Raw genomic sequence first — 22,626 nt, forward strand, 5'->3', positions numbered from 1 at the left:
CTTCTATAAGAGAACAGATGTCTTACTGCAATTATATCGGGACCTGGTGAGACCACACCTGGAGTAGTGTGTACAGTTTTGATCTCCTTACCTGAGGAAGGATATACTTGCCATAGAGGAGGTACAATGAAGGTTCGTCAGACTGATTCCTGGGATTGGGGGATTGTCCTATAAGGAGAGATTGAGTAGACTTTCTCCTATTTTCTCGAGAGTTTGGAAGAATAAGAGGTGATCTCATTGAAACATATAAAATTCTTACAGGGCTTGACAGGGTAGATACAGGGAGGATGGTTTCCCCTGGCTAGCGAGTCTAGAACCAGGGGTCTCAGTCTCAGAATAAGGGGTCGGCCATTTAGGACTGAGATGAGGAGAAATGTTTTCATTCAGAGGGTGGTGAATCTTTGGAATGTTCTACCCCAGAGGGCTGTGGATGCTCAGTCGTTGAGTATATTCAAGACAAAGATCAATAGATTTTTGAATATTAAGGGAATCAAGGGGTATGGGGATAGTGCAGGAAAGTGAGTTGAGGTAGAAGATCAGCCATGATCTTATTGAATGGTGGAACAGGCTCACAGGACCAAATGGCCTACTCCTGCTCCTAATTCTTATGTTCATATGCTCATATAATCAAACTGAAAGTGAAAAAGCACAATTCATCAGAAGAAATTCATTAGCTGGTCCTCCGGTACTCTAGCACCAACAGCTCATGAGACCAGTTTCTTAAACCTCCCCCAAACACTGTTTAACTAGGTTAAACAATTATATCGCATTATAATAATGGATGTGTTTTCACAAAATATGTTTAGAAACTTCAGGCATTTCCCAACATTATCAAAATGGCTGTGTCTTGTGCACAGACAACAGCATGGCTGAAACCTAAAATAAGCTTTAAACTTTTTGTGTAAGAAGGAAACACATAAGCTAAATTACTTTAAGCTGAGGAGCATAAAAACTGTTTTTGTTATTAGTCTAATATCTTTTCCTGAAAGTACCTCAAACTCGAACTTTGAGCTGCCAAAGTTAGTTCTCTGCTTCTGCCAGAAGTTGTCCGGCTTGATGATCAGTGCAACGTGAATACAGCCAGGAAATGACTCCTGTAGAATCTTCAGCAGCGGTTTGATGGAGTCCCATTTGGATCCACGCATGTCAACTATCACTGTGAACCCTCGCTTACACACCTCCTCACTAGAGAAAAGAAAAACAAATCACATTCTGAGTATAAATATTTTCAAGACAATCAGATAACATAACATGAGAATAGCAGCAGCAAATGAAGAACAACAGTGACATGATTTTGGATTTTGGTTCAGCAATTATATCGCATCATAACAATTTAATCAAAGTTTTTGGGGGTCAGAGAAAGAGTATAAAATTACATTGTTTAAATACATGACCTGTAAAAACTTCTGCTGTCCGTCTCATTTTTTTGTCAATTTTATTACTTCCTTCTTACTTGAACTCCTTGCTCAAATATGGTGCTGCAGATACTGGGCACCCTCCATCTTCTAGTACTCAGCCATGTGGTTATCATTCATATGTGAGCCCAGACAGCAAGCGACAGCAGATTTATATGAGCATCACAGCCAAGCCTGAGGCTGTCCTCAACAAATGTCCAAACAAGCATTTCTAGCAGGGGCCCTGGATAATGATTAGGAGTGGGGCCCATGTCAATTTCTCTCTTCCTTAATGAAGATTACCAAATCAATTTCAACACCTCTATCACCACCTTGGTTGAGATTAGCTGCTGCAGCAGAATAGGGACCAAACATGGGATCTTTGCATCTATATCCTTAGATGAGGTCAAGGAGGATAAGGAGTGATAGAGCACCATGGTCACAGAGACAAAGGATGTAGTTAGTGACTTAACAAGGGCAATCTTGGTACAGTGGGCAGGATGTGGGAGAAATAGGAACGGAGCTGGGTGACTCCATTCGGAGGTGGGCTTGATCCATCCCAGATCAGCAAGATGAAAGTCTTTTCACTAGACTGGCTTCAGAGGTCCTAAGTGAAATGAATTTGGCTAGTCTTAACCCAGTTTCTTGTGGACACCAATCACTGGCTCAAAATTGTAAACCTCATTCATAATTATGACAGCTTCTATTTCCCAATGAGTTTGGTTCAGTTAAAGAAAGAAAGACTTTGATTTTTATCACAGTGTCCGCTGTGGCTCAGTGGGTAGAATACTCACCTCTGAGTAAGAAGGTTGTGGGTCCAAGTTCCACTCCAGGGACTTGAGCACAAAAACATCTAGGTTGACTGTGGATGGGCAACGGCAGACATTTAGAGACCGCATGGATGAAGTACAACAATTGTACATTCCTGTCTGGCGTAAAAATAAAAAGGGGAAGGTGGCTCAACCGTGGCTATCTAGGGAAATCAGGGATAGTATTAAAGCCAAGGAAGTGGCATACAAATTGGCCAGAAATAGCAGCGAACCTGGGGACTGGGAGAAATTTAGAACTCAGCAGAGGAGGACAAAGGGTTTGATTAGGACAGGGAAAATGGAGTACGAGAAGAAGCTTGCAGGGAACATTAAGGCGGATTGCAAAAGTTTCTATAGGTATGTAAAGAGAAAAAGGTTGGTGAAGACAAACGTAGGTCCCCTGCAGTCAGAATCAGGGGAAGTCATAACGGGGAACAAAGAAATGGCAGACCAATTGAACAAGTACTTTGGTTCGGTATTCACTAAGGAGGATACAAACAACCTTCCGGATATAAAAGGGGTCAGAGGGTCTAGTAAGGAAGGGGAACTGAGGGAAATCTTTATTAGTCGGGAAATTGTGTTGGGGAAATTGATGGGATTGAAGGCCGATAAATCCCCAGGGCCTGATGGACTGCATCCTAGAGTACTTAAGGAGGTGGCCTTGGAAATAGCGGATGCATTGACAGTCATTTTCCAACATTCCATTGACTCTGGATCAGTTCCTATGGAGTGGAGGGTAGCCAATGTAACCCCACTTTTTAAAAAAGGAGGGAGAGAGAAAACAGGGAATTATAGACCGGTCAGCCTGACCTCAGTAGTGGGTAAAATGATGGAATCAATTATTAAGGATGTCATAGCAGTGCATCTGGAAAATGGTGACATGATAGGTCCAAGTCAGCATGGATTTGTGAAAGGGAAATCATGCTTGACAAATCTTCTGGAATTTTTTGAGGATGTTTCCAGTAAAGTGGACAAAGGAGAACCAGTTGATGTGGTATATTTGGACTTTCAGAAGGCTTTCGACAAGGTCCCACACAAGAGATTAATGTGCAAAGTTAAAGCACATGGGATTGGGGGTAGTGTGCTGACGTGGATTGAGAACTGGTTGTCAGACAGGAAGCAAAGAGTAGGAGTAAACGGGTACTTTTCAGAATGGCAGGCAGTGACTAGTGGAGTGCCGCAAGGTTCTGTGCTGGGGCCCCAGCTGTTTACATTGTACATTAATGATTTAGACGAGGGGATTAAATGCAGTATCTCCAAATTTGCGGATGATACTAAGTTGGGTGGCAGTGTGAGCTGCGAGGAGGATGCTATTAGGCTGCAGAGTGACTTGGATAGGTTAGGTGAGTGGGCAAATGCATGGCAGATGAAGTATAATGTGGATAAATGTGAGGTTATCCACTTTGGTGGTAAAAACAGAGAGACAGACTATTATCTGAATGGTGACAGATTAGGAAAAGGGAAGGTGCAACGAGACCTGGGTGTCATGGTACATCAGTCATTGAAGGTTGGCATGCAGGTACAGCAGGCGGTTAAGAAAGCAAATGGCATGTTGGCCTTCATAGCGAGGGGATTTGAATACAGGGGCAGGGAGGTGTTGCTACAGTTGTACAGGGCCTTGGTGAGGCCACACCTGGAGTATTGTGTACAGTTTTGGTCTCCTAACTTGAGGAAGGACATTCTTGCTATTGAGGGAGTGCAGCGAAGGTTCACCAGACTGATTCCCGGGATGGCGGGACTGACCTATCAAGAAAGATTGGATCAACTGGGCTTGTATTCACTGGAGTTCAGAAGAATGAGAGGGGACCTCATAGAAACGTTTAAAATTCTGACGGGTTTAGACAGGTTAGATGCAGAAAGAATGTTCCCAATGTTGGGGAAGTCCAGAACCAGGGGTCACAGTCTGAGGATAAGGGGTAAGCCATTTAGGACCGAGATGAGGAGAAACTTCTTCACCCAGAGAGTGGTGAACCTGTGGAATTCTCTACCACAGAAAGTAGTTGAGGCCAATTCACTAAATATATTCAAAAGGGAGTTAGATGAAGTCCTTACTACTCGGGGGATCAAGGGTTATGGCGAGAAAGCAGGAAGGGGGTACTGAAGTTTCATGTTCAGCCATGAACTCATTGAATGGCGGTGCAGGCTAGAAGGGCTGAATGGCCTGCTCCTGCACCTATTTTCTATGTTTCTATGTTTCAGTGCAGTGCTGAGGAAGTGCTGCACTGTCGAAGGTGCCGTCTTTCGGATGAGACGTTAAACCAAGTGGATTACATAAATTCAAATCTTTCTTTCCTTTTAAATAGCGCCTTTCATGACCACCAGTCATCTCAAAGCGCTTTACAGCCAATGAAGTACTTTTTTGGCATGTAGTCACTGTTGTAATGTGGGAAACACGGCAGCCAATTTGCACACAAGCCAGCTCCCACAAGCAGCAATATGTTTTTTTGTTATGTTGATTGAGGGATAAATATTGGTCAGGACACCGGGGATAACTCCCCTGCTCTTCTTCAAAATAGTGCCATGGGATCTTTTACGTCCACTTGAGAGCAGACGGGGCCTTGGTTTAACGTCTCATCCGAAAGACAGTACAGCATTCCCTCAGTACTGCACTGGAGTGTCAGCCTAGATTTTTTAGATAGATAGATAGTTAGAAGCACCTCTTCCAAGGATATAGTTCAGGCATATTGGGCCCAAGTTTCCACATGATTTGCGCCTGATTTTTAGGAGCAACTGGTGGAGAACGGACTATCTTAGAAATCGCAATTTTCCACATTTTTCTTTCTGCAGTTCTAGTCAGCTAGAACAGTTTCACTTTGGAACAGAATTTTTTCTTCAAAAGGGGGCGTGTCCGGCCACTGACGCCTGATTTCAAAGTTTCCACAGTGAAAACGTACTCCAAACTAACTTAGAATGGAGCAAGTGAAGATTTTTGTAGAAGTGAAAAAAACTTTGTCTACACATTAAAAAATCAGGCGCAGGTTACAAATTAGGCGTCCAGAACGAGGTGGTGGTAAGGGAAGTCATTAAATTCTACAATAAATCCTTATTTATACTTATACAAATATTATACAAATAAATCCATTTATAAACATTTATAAGCAAAGAAAAGATTAAATAAACCATCTTCCTACCTGTGTGAAAGTGCTTCAGGCAGGTTCAGTCAGCTCAGCGGTGTGGCGTCGTTCCCGCGAACGGGAGGTAGCCGTTCCCGACAGCGGGCGGGGAGGGAGGGAGTGAGGGCCAGACCGACCGACCGCAGCGCGGGGAGGGGGGGGGGGGGGGCAGCCGTTCCCGACAGCGGGGGGGGGGGAAGGAGACAGTGAGAAGGCTGCAGGAAGCCTCAGAAGTTGAGCAGCCATTCCCGACGGCGGGGGGGGGGGGGGGGCGGCCGTCGGGAAACGACTGCCTCAACTTCTGAGGCTTCCTGCACCTTCTCACTGCTGCAAGAAGCCTCAGTGCTGATGTGCTGATGGCAATGTGCTTTTATTAAAAAATGTTCAAAAATTAAACAGCTACAAAGAACTACAAAAATGGCCGAGTGCCAATGTTTCCTTCACACTGCGCGTGCGCGAACGCTCCAACGCGGACGCGCAGGGTTGCCGGCACGAAAAAAACTAATTTAAATGGTACCCGCCCCCTCCCACTTACAAAATCGGCGCGAGTGGTAGGCTCCGCCCCCCTGGGCGCCACGCCAAGATGCCATGGAGCTGCAGGGCGCTCCAGAATCGCGTGTTTTTTTTCAGGCGCTGTTTTTGGCGTGAAAAACGGGCATCCAGCTCGGAGGGGCGCCCGTTTTGTAGCGTGTGGAAACTTGGGGCCATTGTTACAGCAGAATAAAATTAATGTTTCTCTATATCCAGTTGTTCTATACTTGGCTTTGGAATACTTGATGCTGGCACTGATTGCTGAAAAGAGGAAAATACCTCGTTACCTTCAGCACTGACATCTGTCAATCTGATGGGCACAAAAATTACTTTAATATAAATCAGAAAATCCGTACATATGCTTGTATATAGGGCTCTTTCTGATGGGAACATGAGGAATTCCAGATCATCATCATCATCAGAAGCAGTCTCTCGGAATCGAGGAAGACTTGCTTCCACTCTTAAAATGAGTTCTTATCGAAACATAGAAACATAGAAAATAGGTGCAGGAGTAGGCCATTTGGCCCTTCGCACCTGCACCGCCATTCAATGAGTTCATGGCTGAACATGCAACTTCAGTACCCCATTCCTGCTTTCTCGCCATACCCCTTGATCACCCGAGTAGTAAGGACTTCATCTAACTCCCTTTTGAATATATTTAGTGAATTGGCCTCAACTACTTTCTGTGGTAGAGAATTCCACAGGTTCACCGCTCTCTGGGTGAAGAAGTTTTGATCTTTCAAAAGTCTTTAGATTCTAGAACTGTCCCAGTGGATTGGAAGGTAGCAAATGTACCACTGCTACTCAAGAAAGAAGGGAGAAAACAGGGAACTACTGGCCAGTTAGTCTGACATCAGTTGTCGGGAAAATGCTGGAATGCATCGTTAAGGAAGTGTTATTAGGGCACTTAGAAAATCATAACATGATTAGGCAGAGTCAACATGGTTTTATGAAAGGGAAATCGTGTTTGACAAATCTATTAAGAGTTCTCTAAGAATGTAACTAGCATGGTAGATAAAGAGGATGTTGTATATTTGGATTTCCAAAAGGCATTCGGTATGAAAGGTTATTACACAAGATAAGGGATCATGGGATTGGAGGTAATGTATTAACATGGATAGAGAATTGGTTAACAGACAGAAAACAGAAAGTAGGGTCTTTTTCAGGTTGGCAGGCTGTAACTAGTGGGGTACCACAAGGATCAGTGCTGGGGCCTTGGCTATTTACAATCTATATTAATGACCTAGATAAAGGGATTGAGTGTAATGTATCCAAGTTTGCTGATGATACAAAGCTAGGTGGGACAGTAAGCTGTGAGGAGAACATATCTGCAAAGGGATATAGATAGGCAGAGAGAGGTAGTAACGTGGCAGATGGAGTATAATGTAGGGAAATATGAGGTTATTCACTTCGGAAGAATAAAAAAACTATTTTTTAAATGGTGAGAAACTTTTAAATGTTGGTGTTGAGAGAGTTTTGGGTGTCCTTGTGCAAGAAACACAAAGCTAGCATGCAGGTACAGCAAGCAAAAATGAAGGCAAATGGCATGTTGTCCTTTATTGCAAGGGGGTTGGAGTATAAGAGTAAGGAAGTCTTGCTACAATTATACAGGGCCTTGGGGACACCACACCTGGAGTACTGTGCACAGTTTTGGTCTCCTTATCCAAGGAAGGACATACTTGCCTTGGAGGCTGTGCAATGAAGGTTCACTCGATTGATTCCTGGGATGAGAGGGATGTCTGATGATGAGAGATTGTGTAGAATGGGCCTATACTCTCTGGAGTTTAGAAGAATGAGAGGTGATCTCATTGAAACATACAAGATTCTGAAGGGGATTGACAGGGTAGATGCTGTGAGGTTGTTTCCCCTGGCTGGGGTGTCTAGAATTAGGGGGCATAGTCTCAGGATAAGGGGTAGGCCATTTAAGACAGAGATGAGGAGGAATTTCTTCACTCAGAGGGTTATGAATCTTTGGAATTCTCTACCCCAGAGGGCTGTGGATGCTGAGTTTCTGAATATATTCAAGGCTGAGATAGATAGATTTTTGGAGTCTAGGGAAATCAAGGGATATGGAGATCGGGTGGGAAAGTGGAATTGAGGTCGATGATCAGCCATGATCTTATTGAATGGCAGAGCACGCTCAAGGTGCCATATGGCCTACTCCTGCTCCTATTTTTTATGTTCTTAAGGGAAAAGATGTCTTCGCTATCAAAAACATAAATACTGACAAAAGAGGAAACATTTTTGAGTGCGCTTCAAGAACTGCATTTGGATCCGGAAGACAACATGTATTTATTTGTGTAAGATATTTGATGTTTATTGAAAAGCAGTATCAGGCAAACACTACATGATAACAATGACAGAATATAAACCAATACTTCACGACTGTACAATATTACTACAACTGTGGTATATATTTATTATATAGCTAAACACGAGTTCTGCAGCTGGTCTCTGTTACACAAATAGTAGCTTCTCAGCACTATTGAAACACTAGCTATGGCCAAAATGTGAATTGTGACAAATTCATCTACTTCTTAAAAAAACAGCATTAATAATTTCCAATCTTCTTCAGAACATAGTGTACTTCTGTTCACAAAAGGTAGAAGATGAAATCAGAATCTTTAAAAGATGAATCATGAATGAATGACCATTGAAAAAATACACCAGCATGAAATTTTAAATGCAAGTTAACAAGACCAACCAATACCACAAATAACTACCAAATTCCCAACTACACAAAGCCTTGCAAAAGTGCATTTAAGCAATGTAGACTGCCTCTACAGTACCACTTTCCTTGGTGTGGGAACAGTTTGAGGAAATTGGCTAGCAAATTATTTAATGGAGAAAAAGTGTGAAAAGGCACATCAAATAATGCTACCAATCATTGTAATGTTTGACCACAGTTTTAAACATGCTGAGCATTTGGGACAGCCACATGGACAACAGCTTGGAATATTCTTTTCAATTTTTAGAGTCGAAAGTCCAATAAATTTACAAAACCGTTCACATTTTTCACACAAATAAAACAGCTCAGTGGCAGGAAGCAAAGAGGAATGGTCGATAGGTCGAATGTAAGGCTGTTTCCAGTGGGATTCCCCAGACCTCAGTATGGGGTCCCTTGCTTTTTGTGGTATGTATAAATAATTTAGACTTCAATGTAGGGGGCATGATTAAGAAGTTTGCAGATGATACAGAAATTTGCCATGTGAGTGACAGTGAGGAAGATAGCTGCAGACTGCAGGAAGAGATCAATGGATTGGTCAGGTGGGCGGGAAAGTAGGAAATGGAACTTGATCTGGAGAAATGTGAGGTGATGCATTTGGGGAGGGCTAACAAGTCAAATGAATACACAATAAATACTGAGAAATGGAGAGGGACCTTGGAGTGCATGTCCACAGATCGCTGAAGATAGCAGGAAAGGTGGTTAGCCAAGGCATAGAATACAAGAGCAAGAGAGGTTATGCTAGAACAGTATAAAACACTAGTTAGGCCACAGCTACAGTACAGCGTACAGTTCTGGTCACCACATTACAGGAAAGATGTGATTATACCAAAGAGGGTAGAGAGGAGATTTACGAGGAAGTTGCCAGGACTACAGAATTTTAGTTATGAGGAAAGATTGGATAGGCTGGGGGTTGTTTACCTTAGAAACAGAGGAGGCTGAGAGGCCTAGATAGAGTAGATAGGAAGCACCTATTTCTTTTAGCAGAGAGGTCAATAACCAAGGGACATAAGATTTAAAGTAATTGGTAGAAGGATTAGAGGGGAGTTAAGGAGAAATTCTTTCATCCAGAGGGCGGTGGGGCTCTGGAACACACCACCTGAAATGGTGGTCGAGGCAGAAAACCTCATCACATTTAGAAAGTACTTGGATATGCACTTGAAGTGACGTAACCTACAAGTCTACGGACCAAGAGGGACTAGGCTGGATAGCTCTTTGTCGACCGGCGCAAACACGATGAGCCAAATGGCCTCCTTCTGTGCTGTAAATTTCCATGATTCTAAAGAAGTGAATATGCAATGAGTCCACCACACCCCAATATCCATTTCATGTTTAGGGATTATTGGACCAATATGTCGAGGAACCAATTAGGGGGCTGGCCATCCTAGACTGGGTGATGTGTAATGAGAAAGGACTAATAAGCAATCTTGTTGTACGAGGCCCCTTGGGGAAGAGTGACCATAATATAGTAGAATTCTTTATTAAGATGGAGAGTGAACAGTTAATTCAGAGACGAGGGTCCTGAACTTAAGGAAAGGTAACTTCGATGGTATGAGACGTGAATTGGCTAGAATAGACTGGCGAATGATACTTAAAGGGCTGACGGTGGATAGGCAATGGCAAACATTTAAAGATCACATGGATGAAATATAACAATTGTACATCCCTGTCTGGAGTAAAAATAAAACGAGGAAGGTGGCTCAGCCGTGACTAACAAGGGAAATTAAGGATAGTGTAGGATCCAAGGAAGAGGCATATAAATTGGCCAGAAAAAGCAGCAAACCTGAGGACTGGGAGAAATTTAGAATTCAGCAGAGGAGGACAAAGGGTTTAATTAGGAGGGGGAAAATAGAGTATGAGAGGAAGCTTGCTGGGAACATAAAAACTGACTGCAAAGGCTTCTACAGATATGTGAAGAGAAAAAGATTAGTGAAGACAAATGTAGGTCCCTTGCAGTTAGAATCAGATGAATTTATAATGGGGAACAAAGAAATGGCAGACCAATTGAACAAATACTTTGGTTCTGCCTTCACTAAGGAAGACACAAATAACCTTCCGGAAATACTAGGGGACCGAGGGTCGAGTGAGAAGGAGGAACTGAAGGAAATCCTTATTAGGCGGGAAATTGTGTTAGGGAAATTGATGGGATTGAAGGTCGATAAATCCCCGGGGCCTGATAGTCTGCATCCCAGAGTACTTAAGGAAGTGGCCCTAGAAATAGTGGATGCATTGGTGATCATTTTCCAACAGTCTATCGACTCTGGATCAGTTCCTATGGACTGGAGGGTAGCTAATGTAACACCACTTTTTTAAAAAAGGAGGGAGATAAAACGGGGAATTATAGACCTGTCATCAGTAGTGGGGAAAATGTTGGAATCAATTATTAAAGATGAAATAGCAGCGCATTTGGAAAGCAGTGCCAAGTCAGCATGGATTTATGAAGGGGAAATCATGCTTGACAAATCTAGAATTTTTTGAGGATGTAACAAGTAAGAATGGACAAGGGAGAACCAGTGGATGTGGTTTATTTGGACTTTCAAAAGGCTTTTGACAAGGTCCCACACAAGGGATTAGTGTGCAAAATTAAAGCACATGGTATTGGGGGTAATCTACTGACATGGGGATAGAGAACTGGTTGGCAGACAGGAAGCAGAGAGTCGGGATAAACAGGTCCTTTTCAGAATGGTAGACAGTGATTAGTGGGGTGCCGTAGGGCTCAGTGCTGGGACCCCAGCTATTTACAATATACATCAATGATTTAGATGAAAGAATTGAATGTAATATCTCCAAGTTTGCAGATGACACTAAACTGGGTGGCGGTGTAAGCTGTGAGGAGGAGGCTAAGAGGCTGTAGGGTGACTTGGACAGGTTAGGTGAGTTGAAAAATGCATGGCAGATGCAGTATAATGTGGATAAATGTTAGGTTATCCACTTTGGTGGCAAAAACACGAAGGCAGAATATTATCTGAATGGCGGCAGATTAGGAAAAGGGGAGGTGCAACAAGACCTGGGCGTCATGGTGCATCAGTCATTGAAAGCTGGCATGCAGGTACAGCAGGCGGTGAAGGCGGCAAATGGTATGTTGGCCTTCATAGCTAGGGAATTTGAGTATAGGAGCTGGGAGGTATTACTGCAGTTGTACAGGGCCTTGGTGAGGCCTCACCTGGAGTATTGTGTTCACTTTTGGTCTCCTAATCTGAGGAAGGATGTTCTTGCTATTGAGGGAGTGCAGCGAAGGTTCACCAGACTGATTCCCGGGATGGCAGGACTGACATATGAGGAGAGACTGAATCGACTGGGCCTGTATTCACTGGAGTTTAGAAGGATGAGGGGATCTCATAGAAACATATAAAATTCTGACGGGACTGAACAGGTTAGATGCAGGAAGAATGTTCCCGATGTTGGGGAAGTCCAGAACCAGGGACGCAGTCTAAGGATAAGGGGTAATCCATTTAGGACTGAGATGAGGAGAAACCTCTTCACTGAGAGAGTTGTTAACCTGTGGCATTCTCTACCGCAGAGAGTTGTTGATGCCAGTTCATTGGATATATTCAAGAGGGAGTTAGATATGGCCCTTACAGCTAAAGGGATCAAGGCGTATGGAGAGAAAGCGGGAAAGGGGTACTGAGGTGACGATCAGCCATGATCTTATTGAATGGTGGTGCAGGCTCGAAGAGCCGAATGGCCTACTCCTGCACCTATTTTCTATGTTTCTATGGAGAGTCACCTGCCTGCAACCTACATTATGAAGAAATCTAGGGTAAATCCTCAGCGGTCATATTTTGAAATCACTTAGGAAATGCACAAGTTAGAAATTTTATAAACAAGTAATAAAAAGTTATTTTCAGATTTCTAGTTTGCGGTCTCAGTCTTCCACTGTGTTGCAAACAATTTCATTTCTGCTGCAGCCCAAAGATTTACAATACAGTGATGCAAAGTACAACAAAATAAATTAATAGCCAACTGATATGGAGATGGTAAATCACATCTCAAAATTATGTTTTGAATTATATTTAACAGGAACATATCAACTTTGATTTCTGCTACATTACACAATGTACTTCAACAGTTTATTCACTAAACTTCAATGTAAAAGCACACACAAAGATCACCATTAATTATTCAGTTCATCCTTTTTGAAGTAACCAATAACCAACATACCAATTCTCGTTGAATAAAATAGAACACAAATCTTTCGGTTTAAAAAATTGATTGTATAGCATGTGGTTTACAGTACAGATAAAGAATACAAAGATGTACAAATTTAAAAAAGTAAATTTTATAACTATGGGAATAGATATGGAGAACATTAATGGGAACAGAAATTTGTATTTATAAGCGCCTTTATCATAGAAAACTGCCCTCAGATGCTTCAGAGAGGACAAAAGGAGTAGGCACTAAGCTTCTGTGGGTGAGTTCGGAGAGATGACAAAAAGCTTGGTCAAAGAGATGTATTTTGTAAGCTTTTAACGGTGGAATGGAGTTTAGGGAATTTGTTCCAAAGTGTAGTCAAAGCAGCTGAAAGTTCTGCCACCAAAGGTGGAATGGAGAGAGAGAGAGAGAGAGAGAGAGAGAGAGCGCACAGGAGTCAGTCGAACAGAGCACTCGGGAGAGAAAAGAGGTTCTAGAGGTAGGGTGAGCAAAACAGAATGAGAAAATAAAGTAGAAGAAAAACAGAATTTTAAATGTCGTGGAAGGAAAATATAGCCTTGTGAAAGAAATCATAGCAAGACTTCAACCAGGAAATAAAAAGGAAAGCACAAATGCTGGAAATCTAAAATAAAAACAGAATGTAGTCTAAATGCACAGCAGGTCAATCAGCATCTGAAATTAGAGATACGTTGGTGCTTTGAATGTGATTCTTCATCAGTTCTGTACTGAAAAGATTGTTATTTGAGCCCTAGATCATAATGACTATACAAATAGGTCAAAAATATTAAAGGGAACTAAAGTGAAATATTTGAGAAGATGCAAAAAAACAAAATGCAATGAGAATTGAGTTTACAAATCAGTTGAGGCTTTCCAAAATGCTGATCATGAGAAGTAAAAGGACAAGAGAAAAGTTATCTGCACATAGCAGTAAAAGAGATACAAAGTAATTATTTTCTATTTATGTAGATGTCTAGGCATTAAAAAAAATCTAAACTTGTATCAATCTCTGATGAGGCTACATTTGGAATAGTCAAAAGGACAGAGACTTGTTGGGGACTGTTCATAAAAGGAAGATTCTGGGACATAGGGGTCAAGTTTCGGCCTGAGTTGCTCCTATTTTTTTGGAGCAACTGGTTTAGAATGGAATATCTTAGAAATTGCAATTCTCGGCATTTAGTTTGCTCCAGTTCTAGTTAGTTAGAACAGTTTCAGTTTGGAACAGATTTTTTTTTCAAAAGGGGGCATGTCCGGCCACTTACGGCTGTTTTGAAAGTTTAGGCAGTGAGAACTTACTCCAAACTAACTTAGAATGGAGTAAGTGTAAATTTTTGTACGCTCAGGAAAACCTTGCCTACACTTTACAAATCAGGCATAGGGAACGAGGGGGGGGGGGAAAGGGAAGTAATTAAATGCTACGAGCATTCAACAGTCTTACTTATACAAGTAAAGAGCCATCCTGAATAAAAAATTATAAACAAAGCAAAGACAAAATATTGAATATTCTAACCTGTGTGAAGCAGCAGCAGCCTTCAAGCTGCAGTGCTTCAGGCAGGCCTTCCTTCCCTGTAGGAGACAGGGGCGACGTCAGTGGCTCGACGGCAGCCGAAGACACAGCAAGCAAGCAGCCTTCGAGCTGCAAGGGAAGCTGAGGCCATTCGGCCAAGGGATAGGGGAGAAAAGCAGCACTCACTGATTTCAGCAGGTGATTTCTTCAACAGTATTGCTAAAAGCACTCCTTCAAACACCAAAAAATCACTAAAATTCAATCCCAAACCTTTCCATGGGTTCAACAGACAAATGAACACTTTCTTTAAGTCCCTTTAAAAATGGCCAAGTGCCAATGTTTATGGGCTACAGCGCGTGCGCTCCAACGCACACGCGCAAGGCTGCCGGCACGACGTTGTCTCATTTAAATTAGCCCCGCCCCCCCCACCACTTGTAGAATCGGCGCGACTCTGTGGCTCCACCCCCCGCTGCTGTGTGCGCACCGTGCCGAGCTCCCAGGTACCTGCAGGGAGCCGGAGAATCTGGAGGTATTTTTCTGACACACTTTTAGGCGCGAAAAACAGGCGTCCAGGTCTTCACCCCTTAGTGCTCACAGTTAGGGGAAGAAATTCACAGAGCTGAATTTGTTTTCATTGGATTTGTAAAATGTTGATTTAAGTTATTTGACTTTTACTTAGTACTAGAAGTCATAGATGGGAGTTCTGACAAAAGGTCATCGACCTTACACGTTAACTGTGTTTCTCTCCCCACAGATGCTGCCTGACCTGATGAATGTTTCCAGCATATCTTGTTTTGAAGTCATAGATGGTTCTTGTGTTGCTGTGATGAGGGGTAGGCAGTTAAGATTGAATTATGAAGACCGAAGCAACAACTTCAGCCAGCACCACCAACTCCAGATACTCGCCACAGATTCCATCCGCCTACCTGGGCACTTTCTCAGGCTGAGCCAGATTCTTCACACCTTTAGAGTTCATCCAAAACTCTGCTGTCACATCCTATCCCATTTCCAAGTCCTACTCGCCCAACATCCCTTTCCTGATCTACACTGGCATACCTCAAATTTAAAAATTCTCAGCATATTATTTAAAGCCTTGCTCTTCTCTATATAATCTCTTCCTCATATCTCCGGTCTTTGGATTCTAGCCTGTTCCGCATTTCCCCTCCCTTCAGCCTCCTCGGCCCCACCCACAATCTGGAATTCCCTTCCCAAACCTCTCCACTCTCCCCCATTTCCTCCTGCAAGCTCCTTCTTAAAACTAACCTTGTGAAAATTTCTAACATCTCCTTCTATGATTGCATCCATTTTATTCACTGTGCCTCTGTGAAGTGCCTTAGGGATTTTTTTTCTACATTAAAGGCACTATATAAATCCAAGTTGTTTCTATTCTTGTTGCAATTGGAAAACTGCACTATCTCGGCATGTTTGAGTGTGTGGAAACACATATTTGGATCAGCATACTAAATTCAGAATTTTGGTACTCCATCATGCAGGCCACTGTCACCAGTTTAAACAAAAATAAAAGACTTGCATTTATATAGCGCCTTTCACAACCATCGGATATCCCAAGGTGCTTTACAGCCAATTAAGTACTTTTAAAGTTTAGTCATTATTGTAATGTAGGAAATGAGGCAATTTGTGAACAGCAAGCTCCTACAAACAGCAATGTAATAATGAACAAATAATCTGTTTTTTTTTTAAAAAAGAGATGTTGATTGAGGAATAAATATTAGCCAGAACACCGGAAATAACTCCCCTGCTCTTCTTTGAAATAATGCCAAGGGATCTTTTACATCCATCTGAGAGTGCAGTTGTTTCATAACTCTCAACAAAAATATATTCCAAGACTTTAAGAGAAGGGAGAACCATCCGTGGCTAACTAAGGAAGTAAAAGATGGTATCAAGTCAAAAACAATGGCATACAATGTTGCCAAGATTAGTGGGAGGCCAGAGGATTGGGATATTTTTTTAAACCAGCAAAGGACGACTAAAAAAATAAAGAAAAGATGGATTATGAAACAAGCAAGAAATATAAAAACAAATAGTAAGAGCTGCTACAGGTATATAAAAAGGAAGAGGATAGCTAAAGTAAATGTTGGTCCCTTAGAGGATGAGACTGGGGAATTAATAATGGGGAACAGGGAAATAGCAGAGACTTTGAACAAATATTTGGTATCAATCTTCACGGTAGAAGACACTAAAAACATCCCTATAAATAGATAATCAAGGGGCTATAGGGAGGGGGAAAACTTAAAAACAACCACCATCACTAAAGAAAAAATACTCGGCAAAATAATGGAACTAAAGGTGGACAAGTCCCCTGGACTTGATGGCCTACATCCTAGGGTCTTAAAAGAAGTGGCTGCAGAGATAGTGGATGCATTGGTTGCAATCTACCAAAATTCCCTGGAGTCTGGAGAGGTCCCAGCAGATTGGAAAATTGCAAATGTAACACCCCTATTTAAAAAAGGAGGGAGACAGAAAGCAGGAAACTATAGACCAGTTAGCCTAACATCTGTCGTTGAGAAAATGCTGAAGTCCATTATTAAGGAAGCAGGACATTCGGACAATCATAATATAGTCAAGCAGAGTCAGCATGGTTTTATGAAAGGGAAATCATGTTTGACCAATTTGCTGGAGTTCTTTGAGGATGTAACGAGCAGGGTGGATAAGGGGGAACCAATTGATGTGGTGTATTTGGAGTTCCAGAAGGCATTTGATAAGGTGCCACATAAAAGGTTACTGCACAAGATAAGAGCTCACGGGGTTGGGGGTAATATATTATATGGATAGAGGATTGGCTAACTAACAAAAAACAGAGAATTGGGGTAAATGGGTCTGTTTCCGTTTGGCAAAGAATAATTAGTGGGGTGCCACAGGTATTGGTGCTGCGGCCTCAACTATTTACAATCTATATTAATGACTTGGATGAAGGGACTGAGTGTAATGTAGCCAAGTTTACTGATGATACAAAGATGGTTGGGAAAGCAAGTTCTGAGGAACAAAGAATCTGAAAAGGGATATAGACAGGCTAAGTGAGTGGGTAAACATTTGGCAGATGAAGTATAATGTGGGAAAGTGTGAGGTTATCCATTTTGGCAGGAAAAATAAAAAAGAAAATTATTTAAATAGAGAGATTACAAAATGGTGCAGTGCAGAGAGACCTGCCGGTCCTTGTGCATGAAACACAAAAAGTTAGTATGCAGATAAAACAATTAATCAGGAAGGCAACTGGAATGTTGGCCTTTATTTCAAGGGGGATGGAGTATAAAAGCAGGGAAGTCCTGCTACAACTGTTATGTAATGATGTGTGTATCGTCCCAGTACCTTAAATGTAATGTAAGCACTATGCCACACCACAGAGGGCGCTGTGGTGGGAAACCCTGGTAGTACCTGCAACAGGTGCTATATAAGGCTGACCACCACACCTGAGAGGCACTCTGGAGCTGAACAATAAAGGACGAAGGTCACAGCAGTTAGATTTACACCAGACCGTGTGAAGTCAGTGATTTGTGTGCTACATACACCACAACAACTGTACAGGGTATTGGTGAGACCACACCTAGGAGCCGAAATTCAGCGTCCCTGAATGGACGGCTACCGTGGGGTTTGGGCGGCCAATCGGTATTCAGCTTGGGAAGGATTTAAGTGGTGTACACTTCCACCAGAATAGGTGGGGTGAAACCGCACTAAAGGAGTTAGTGGCGTGGTAGGTAAGGTCAGGGAGGGCCACTGGAAAACGACAGTTCTGCCGCAATCGGGTCCATTTGGTGGGTAAATGGTTTTAGTAATTGTTTTGGCTCCATTATACCTGCTGAATGCTGCTCAGAGGTTTTCACAGACTTTTGTACAACTTTCAGGTATGACTCTTTAGTGGAGGCCTATAGGCCTCATTGTGGCCTGCAAATACCTGCTTGGCAGGGTTTACCCTGAGGATGGGAGGAGTGTTGGGAGGGTGACACCTGGTCAGAAGCAGGGCGGCACGCAGGAGAAGGCATCGCTGTCAGCACCGTGCAGAGGCACAGCGGGCAAGGGAGGCAGCAGCCATGGCTGCACAACAGAGAGAAAGGCTTGCAGATGTGCGCAGACCTGCAGCTAGACAGGGTGGCCAGGAGGGAGATGGCATCAGAAGGGTGAGGGATGCTGACCCCTCCCCCCCTCCAAATACTGGGAGAGGAGCCTTTCCAGCAAGAGACTCCAGAGGAGCCTGATAATGAGGACCAAGGAGATGGCCAGCAGGCAGCTGCCAGGGGAGGTGGCCAACACAGACGTGGGGGAAGGAGGCCATGCCCTCAAAGGGTCTACAGACCTCAGTTCTCTTTCCTCCAGTTCAGTGATCAACAATTCCTGTGACGATTTCGGAAAGAAGTACAGGTGGGACGTCCAAAATCCGGAATTGCAGAATCCGAAATGTTCTGGAATCCGGACTGATCTGTGGCGGGGTCGTCCGGAAACTGGGAAATGTTCCGAAATCCGGATTCCCCCCGCCTTGGCCCGACCTCTGGCCACCCGGCCTCAGCCCGATCGAAATCCCTGACCGACACCCTCAACCTCCGGCGACCCGACCGACCTCACCCACCCCCCCACCTCCCACAAACCCCGGCCTGACCCCACCCCCCACAACCTCGGCCTGACCAACCCGGCCTGACCGACCCCCAGAACTCCAGCGGCCCGACCGACCGCCCCTACCTACCTTCCTCGGCCCAGGCAAAGACATTCCGAAATCCGGAAATACCCGGAAGCCAAAACGGCCTCGGTCCCGAGGTTTCTGGATTTCAGACGTCACACCTGTACTCAGTACATTGTCCTGCGAGAAGATCTGCAGCCTCAAACAAGGCTCAGGACTGCCCTCACCACGGAGACCAAGGTCACCATCACCTTGAATTTTTATGCCACAGGGTCTTTCCAGTCTGCCATTGCAGATATTGGCGACATCTCACAATTCTCAGCACATCGGTGCATCCGGCAGATCACAGATGCACTGTACAGGGGAAGGACCCAGTACATCTCCTTCCCGATGACAAGGGACAAACAGGTGGAGCAGCAGGCCAGATTTGCCCGAATGGCAGGCTTCCCGAGGGTGCAGGGTGCCATTGACTGCACACACGTTGGGCTGAGGGCACCACATCACCCCAAGATCTTTGTCAACCGCAAAGGTTTCCACTCGCTGAATGTGCAGCTCGTGTGTGACCACCAGTGTCGGATCCTGGCAATTAATGCGAGGTACCGAGGCAGTAACCATGATTCGTTCATTCTGCGCCAGACCAGTATGCCAGCCATCTTTACCGGCCCGAATCAGAATTGCGGTTGGCTGCTTGGGGACAAGGGATATCCCCTGTCCACTTGACTGCTCACTCCACTGCGGAACCCCAGGACAGTGCCAGAGCATGCATACAATGACGTTCATTGTGCCATCAGGTGCATCATCAAGCAGTGCATAGGCATCCTTAAGCAGAGGTTCCGGTGCCTGGACTGCTCTGCTGGTATCTTGCAGTACTCTCCTCAATGGGTCTCCATAATCGTCGCGGTTTGCTGCATGCTGCACAACCTGACCATTGTGAGGGGACAGCCACTGGAGGTCGAGCCAGCAGTACCACCTGAGGAGGAGGAGAAAGAGGAGGCACAGGAAGAGGAGGATCCCCGTCGCCCCAGAGCTACAAGGTGTCGTCCCCATTGCAACCTTGGAAGGGAGGTGCAGCTCCGTCTCATAGCTGCTCGCTTCAGATAATCCTATCTACATATGACCCTTCAGTTCCCACGGTCAACGGCCATCGCAATGAGTGCCTTAACGCAGAATTGCCCACTGCCAAATGAAACCCCTGGCCAGATATATGTGCTAAAAATAAAGATTTATCAAATTATCCAAATCACTACAAAACCAGAACATAAATAATACTATAATAATTTTTTACCCCTGTGCATCTCCCTATAACACCTGTTACATGTGACTACCCTAACACTACGCCTAACTGTCATCCCTGTGGTTGCATCCCTGTGGCAGGTCCGGGAAGGCTGCTGTGGTTGTTGTTTGGGACCTACAGCTGTCATTCTAGGACGCCCTGGAACACCTCTAGGCTTGGAAGGGCCGGGTGTAGACTGGCCAGCACGTTCCTGGGAGGGTGCGTCCTCACAGAAATGGAAGTGCCCGACACTTCCCCTGCAATCTCCCTCCATACATTATGTACTGGCGGTCTGCCAGGTCTTCCCAAGTCAGGAAACAGTATTCTTCTTCTGTCCTCCACTGCATCAGTGTCTCCAGCTCCATATCAGTGAACTTATTGGCTCTCCTTGTATCTCTTACACAAGCCATCCTTCCAAACTCCTCCCCCCCCCCCTCAGGGCCTTGCTGCTCTCTGGCATTTAAAAAGGCCAGGAAGCAGCTGGCTCGTTAAAAACCCTTACCTGCATGCTGAATTTCTCAGTGGTTATAACACTCATATTAAGACAGCCACACCGCTGAAAAATCCACTTTGGAAGGGTTCATTAGCGCTGGAACCCATTTTTTCATTTTTGGAGCAGCCACGAAAAAATTTCGCCGCTAATGGCCCCAAAAAGGTGGGAGGAGTGCCAGCATTCCAGCGACGCTGAATTTTGGACCGCTAGAGTACTGCGTACAGTTTTAGCCTCCTTATTTAAGGAGGGATATACTTGCATTGGAGGCAGTTTAGAGAAGGTTTACTAGGTTGATTCCTGAGATGAAGTGGTTGATTTATGAAGAAAGGTTGAGCAGGTTGGGCCTATACTCATTGGAGTTTAGAAGAATGATCTTATTGAAACATATAAGATACTGAGGGGGTACGACAAGGTAGATGCAGAGAGGATGTTTCCACTCGTGGGGGAATCTAGAACTAGGAGGCATAGTTTAAGAATAAGGGATCGCCCATTTAGAACTGAGATGAGGAGAAATTTCTTCTCTGACGGTCATAAATCTGTGGAATTCTCTGCCCCAGAGAGCTGTGGAGGCTGGGTCATTGAATATATTTAAGGTGGAGATAGATAGATTTTTGAACAATAAAGGAGTGAAAGGTTATGGGGAGCAGGCAGAGAAGTGGTGCGGAGGCCATGATCAGATCAGCCTTGAGCTTATTAAATGGCAAAGCAGGCTCAAGAGGCCAAATGGCCTACTCCTGATTATGTTATGTTCTTATGTTCAGACTGGGCCTCAGTTTAAGTCTCATCTGAAAGACGGCACCTCCGACAGTGGAGAACTCCCTTGCAGTACTGCACTGGACTGTCAGCCTATATTTTTGTACTCAATTCTCTGGGGTGTGAACAATCCATGTTAGGTTTATTTTCAAATGATCGGTTGGAAGTATTTTACATTTCCATATATTACTAAGAAGGCAAGAGTAATAATACAATGACATGAACCATATACTAACTATTATTGTTAAGGATATTAGTTCTCTAATAAGAATCCTTAAATTCAAATCTTTTTCACAGGTTAATATCTCTGTTTCAAGGTTTAGAAATCCTTTGCTGAATGCTACTCAGTCTCCTTGAAAAGTCATTAGCAGCTTTATATATTTAAGTCCTGCAGATTAAATAAAATTCCTTAATGAATTCACCAATTTTCAGCAATTCTCCCTTTCTGATTGGTTACTAGAAATAGCAAGGATTAATTATATTAATTCCACTTTCTCATTACAATTATTAAGAACACCAGACATTGTGCCCTCACTTTTGATTGACTTTAAAAATTAATCCAAATTAGGCCACCAAAAAGTAATACAGCATTTTGAAATCTCATGATAAATTAAAAATTGCTCTAGTTTCTATAACCGTCTAAATGTGCTGAAATTAATCTATACTTATTATCCGCTATCAATGCATATCTGTTCATTTTCATTCCAGGAAAATCCTTTCCTCAGATAAGCTGTATTAATCAAATCAGAAACAAAATAGCAGAGGTTATAGTTTATTTCTAGTGTGAGCTCTGACTGCAATTTTGAATCAAAGCTGGAGAATCCATAATCAAAGATATGGAGAGATGAGGTAAATATGCCAAATCTGGGCCATCAGAAGTGGAGCATGATGACACTGAAGCTCTGCTTCTTCTTTCTCAGTAGAATATAAAATGGGCCTATACTTTTTGGAGTTTAGAAGAATGAGAGGTGATCTCATTGAAACATTCTGAGAGGGCTTAACAGAGTAGATGCTGAGAGGCTGTTTTCCCTTGGCTGGATAGTCTAGAACCAGAGGACATAGTCTCAGGATAAGCGGTCAGCCATTTAGAACTGAGATGAGGAGAAATTTCTTCACTGAGCGAGTTGTGAATCTTTTGAATTCTCTACCTCAAAGGGCTCAGTCGTTGAGTATGTTCAAGGCTGAGATCAATAGATTTTTGGACTCTAAGGGAATCAAGGCATATGGGGATCGGGCGGGAAAGTGGAGTTGA

At 43.5% G+C, this 22,626-nt stretch overlaps 1 protein-coding gene across 3 annotated transcripts in view; it reads right to left on the reverse strand.

Moving 5' to 3' along the window:
• Positions 1 to 22,626, reverse strand: part of LOC139264385 (triple functional domain protein) — a 760,938-nt gene that overhangs the window by 469,326 nt on the left and 268,986 nt on the right. For all 3 annotated transcript variants that reach the window (XM_070880754.1, XM_070880753.1, XM_070880752.1), the window contains exon 4: positions 993 to 1,185. In XM_070880754.1, the coding sequence (XP_070736855.1) occupies positions 993 to 1,185 (193 nt within the window). The remainder of the gene's footprint in view (positions 1 to 992; positions 1,186 to 22,626) is intronic.

This window comes from Pristiophorus japonicus, chromosome 5, assembly GCF_044704955.1.
Source record: "Pristiophorus japonicus isolate sPriJap1 chromosome 5, sPriJap1.hap1, whole genome shotgun sequence".
Lineage (NCBI taxonomy): Eukaryota > Metazoa > Chordata > Chondrichthyes > Pristiophoridae > Pristiophorus > Pristiophorus japonicus.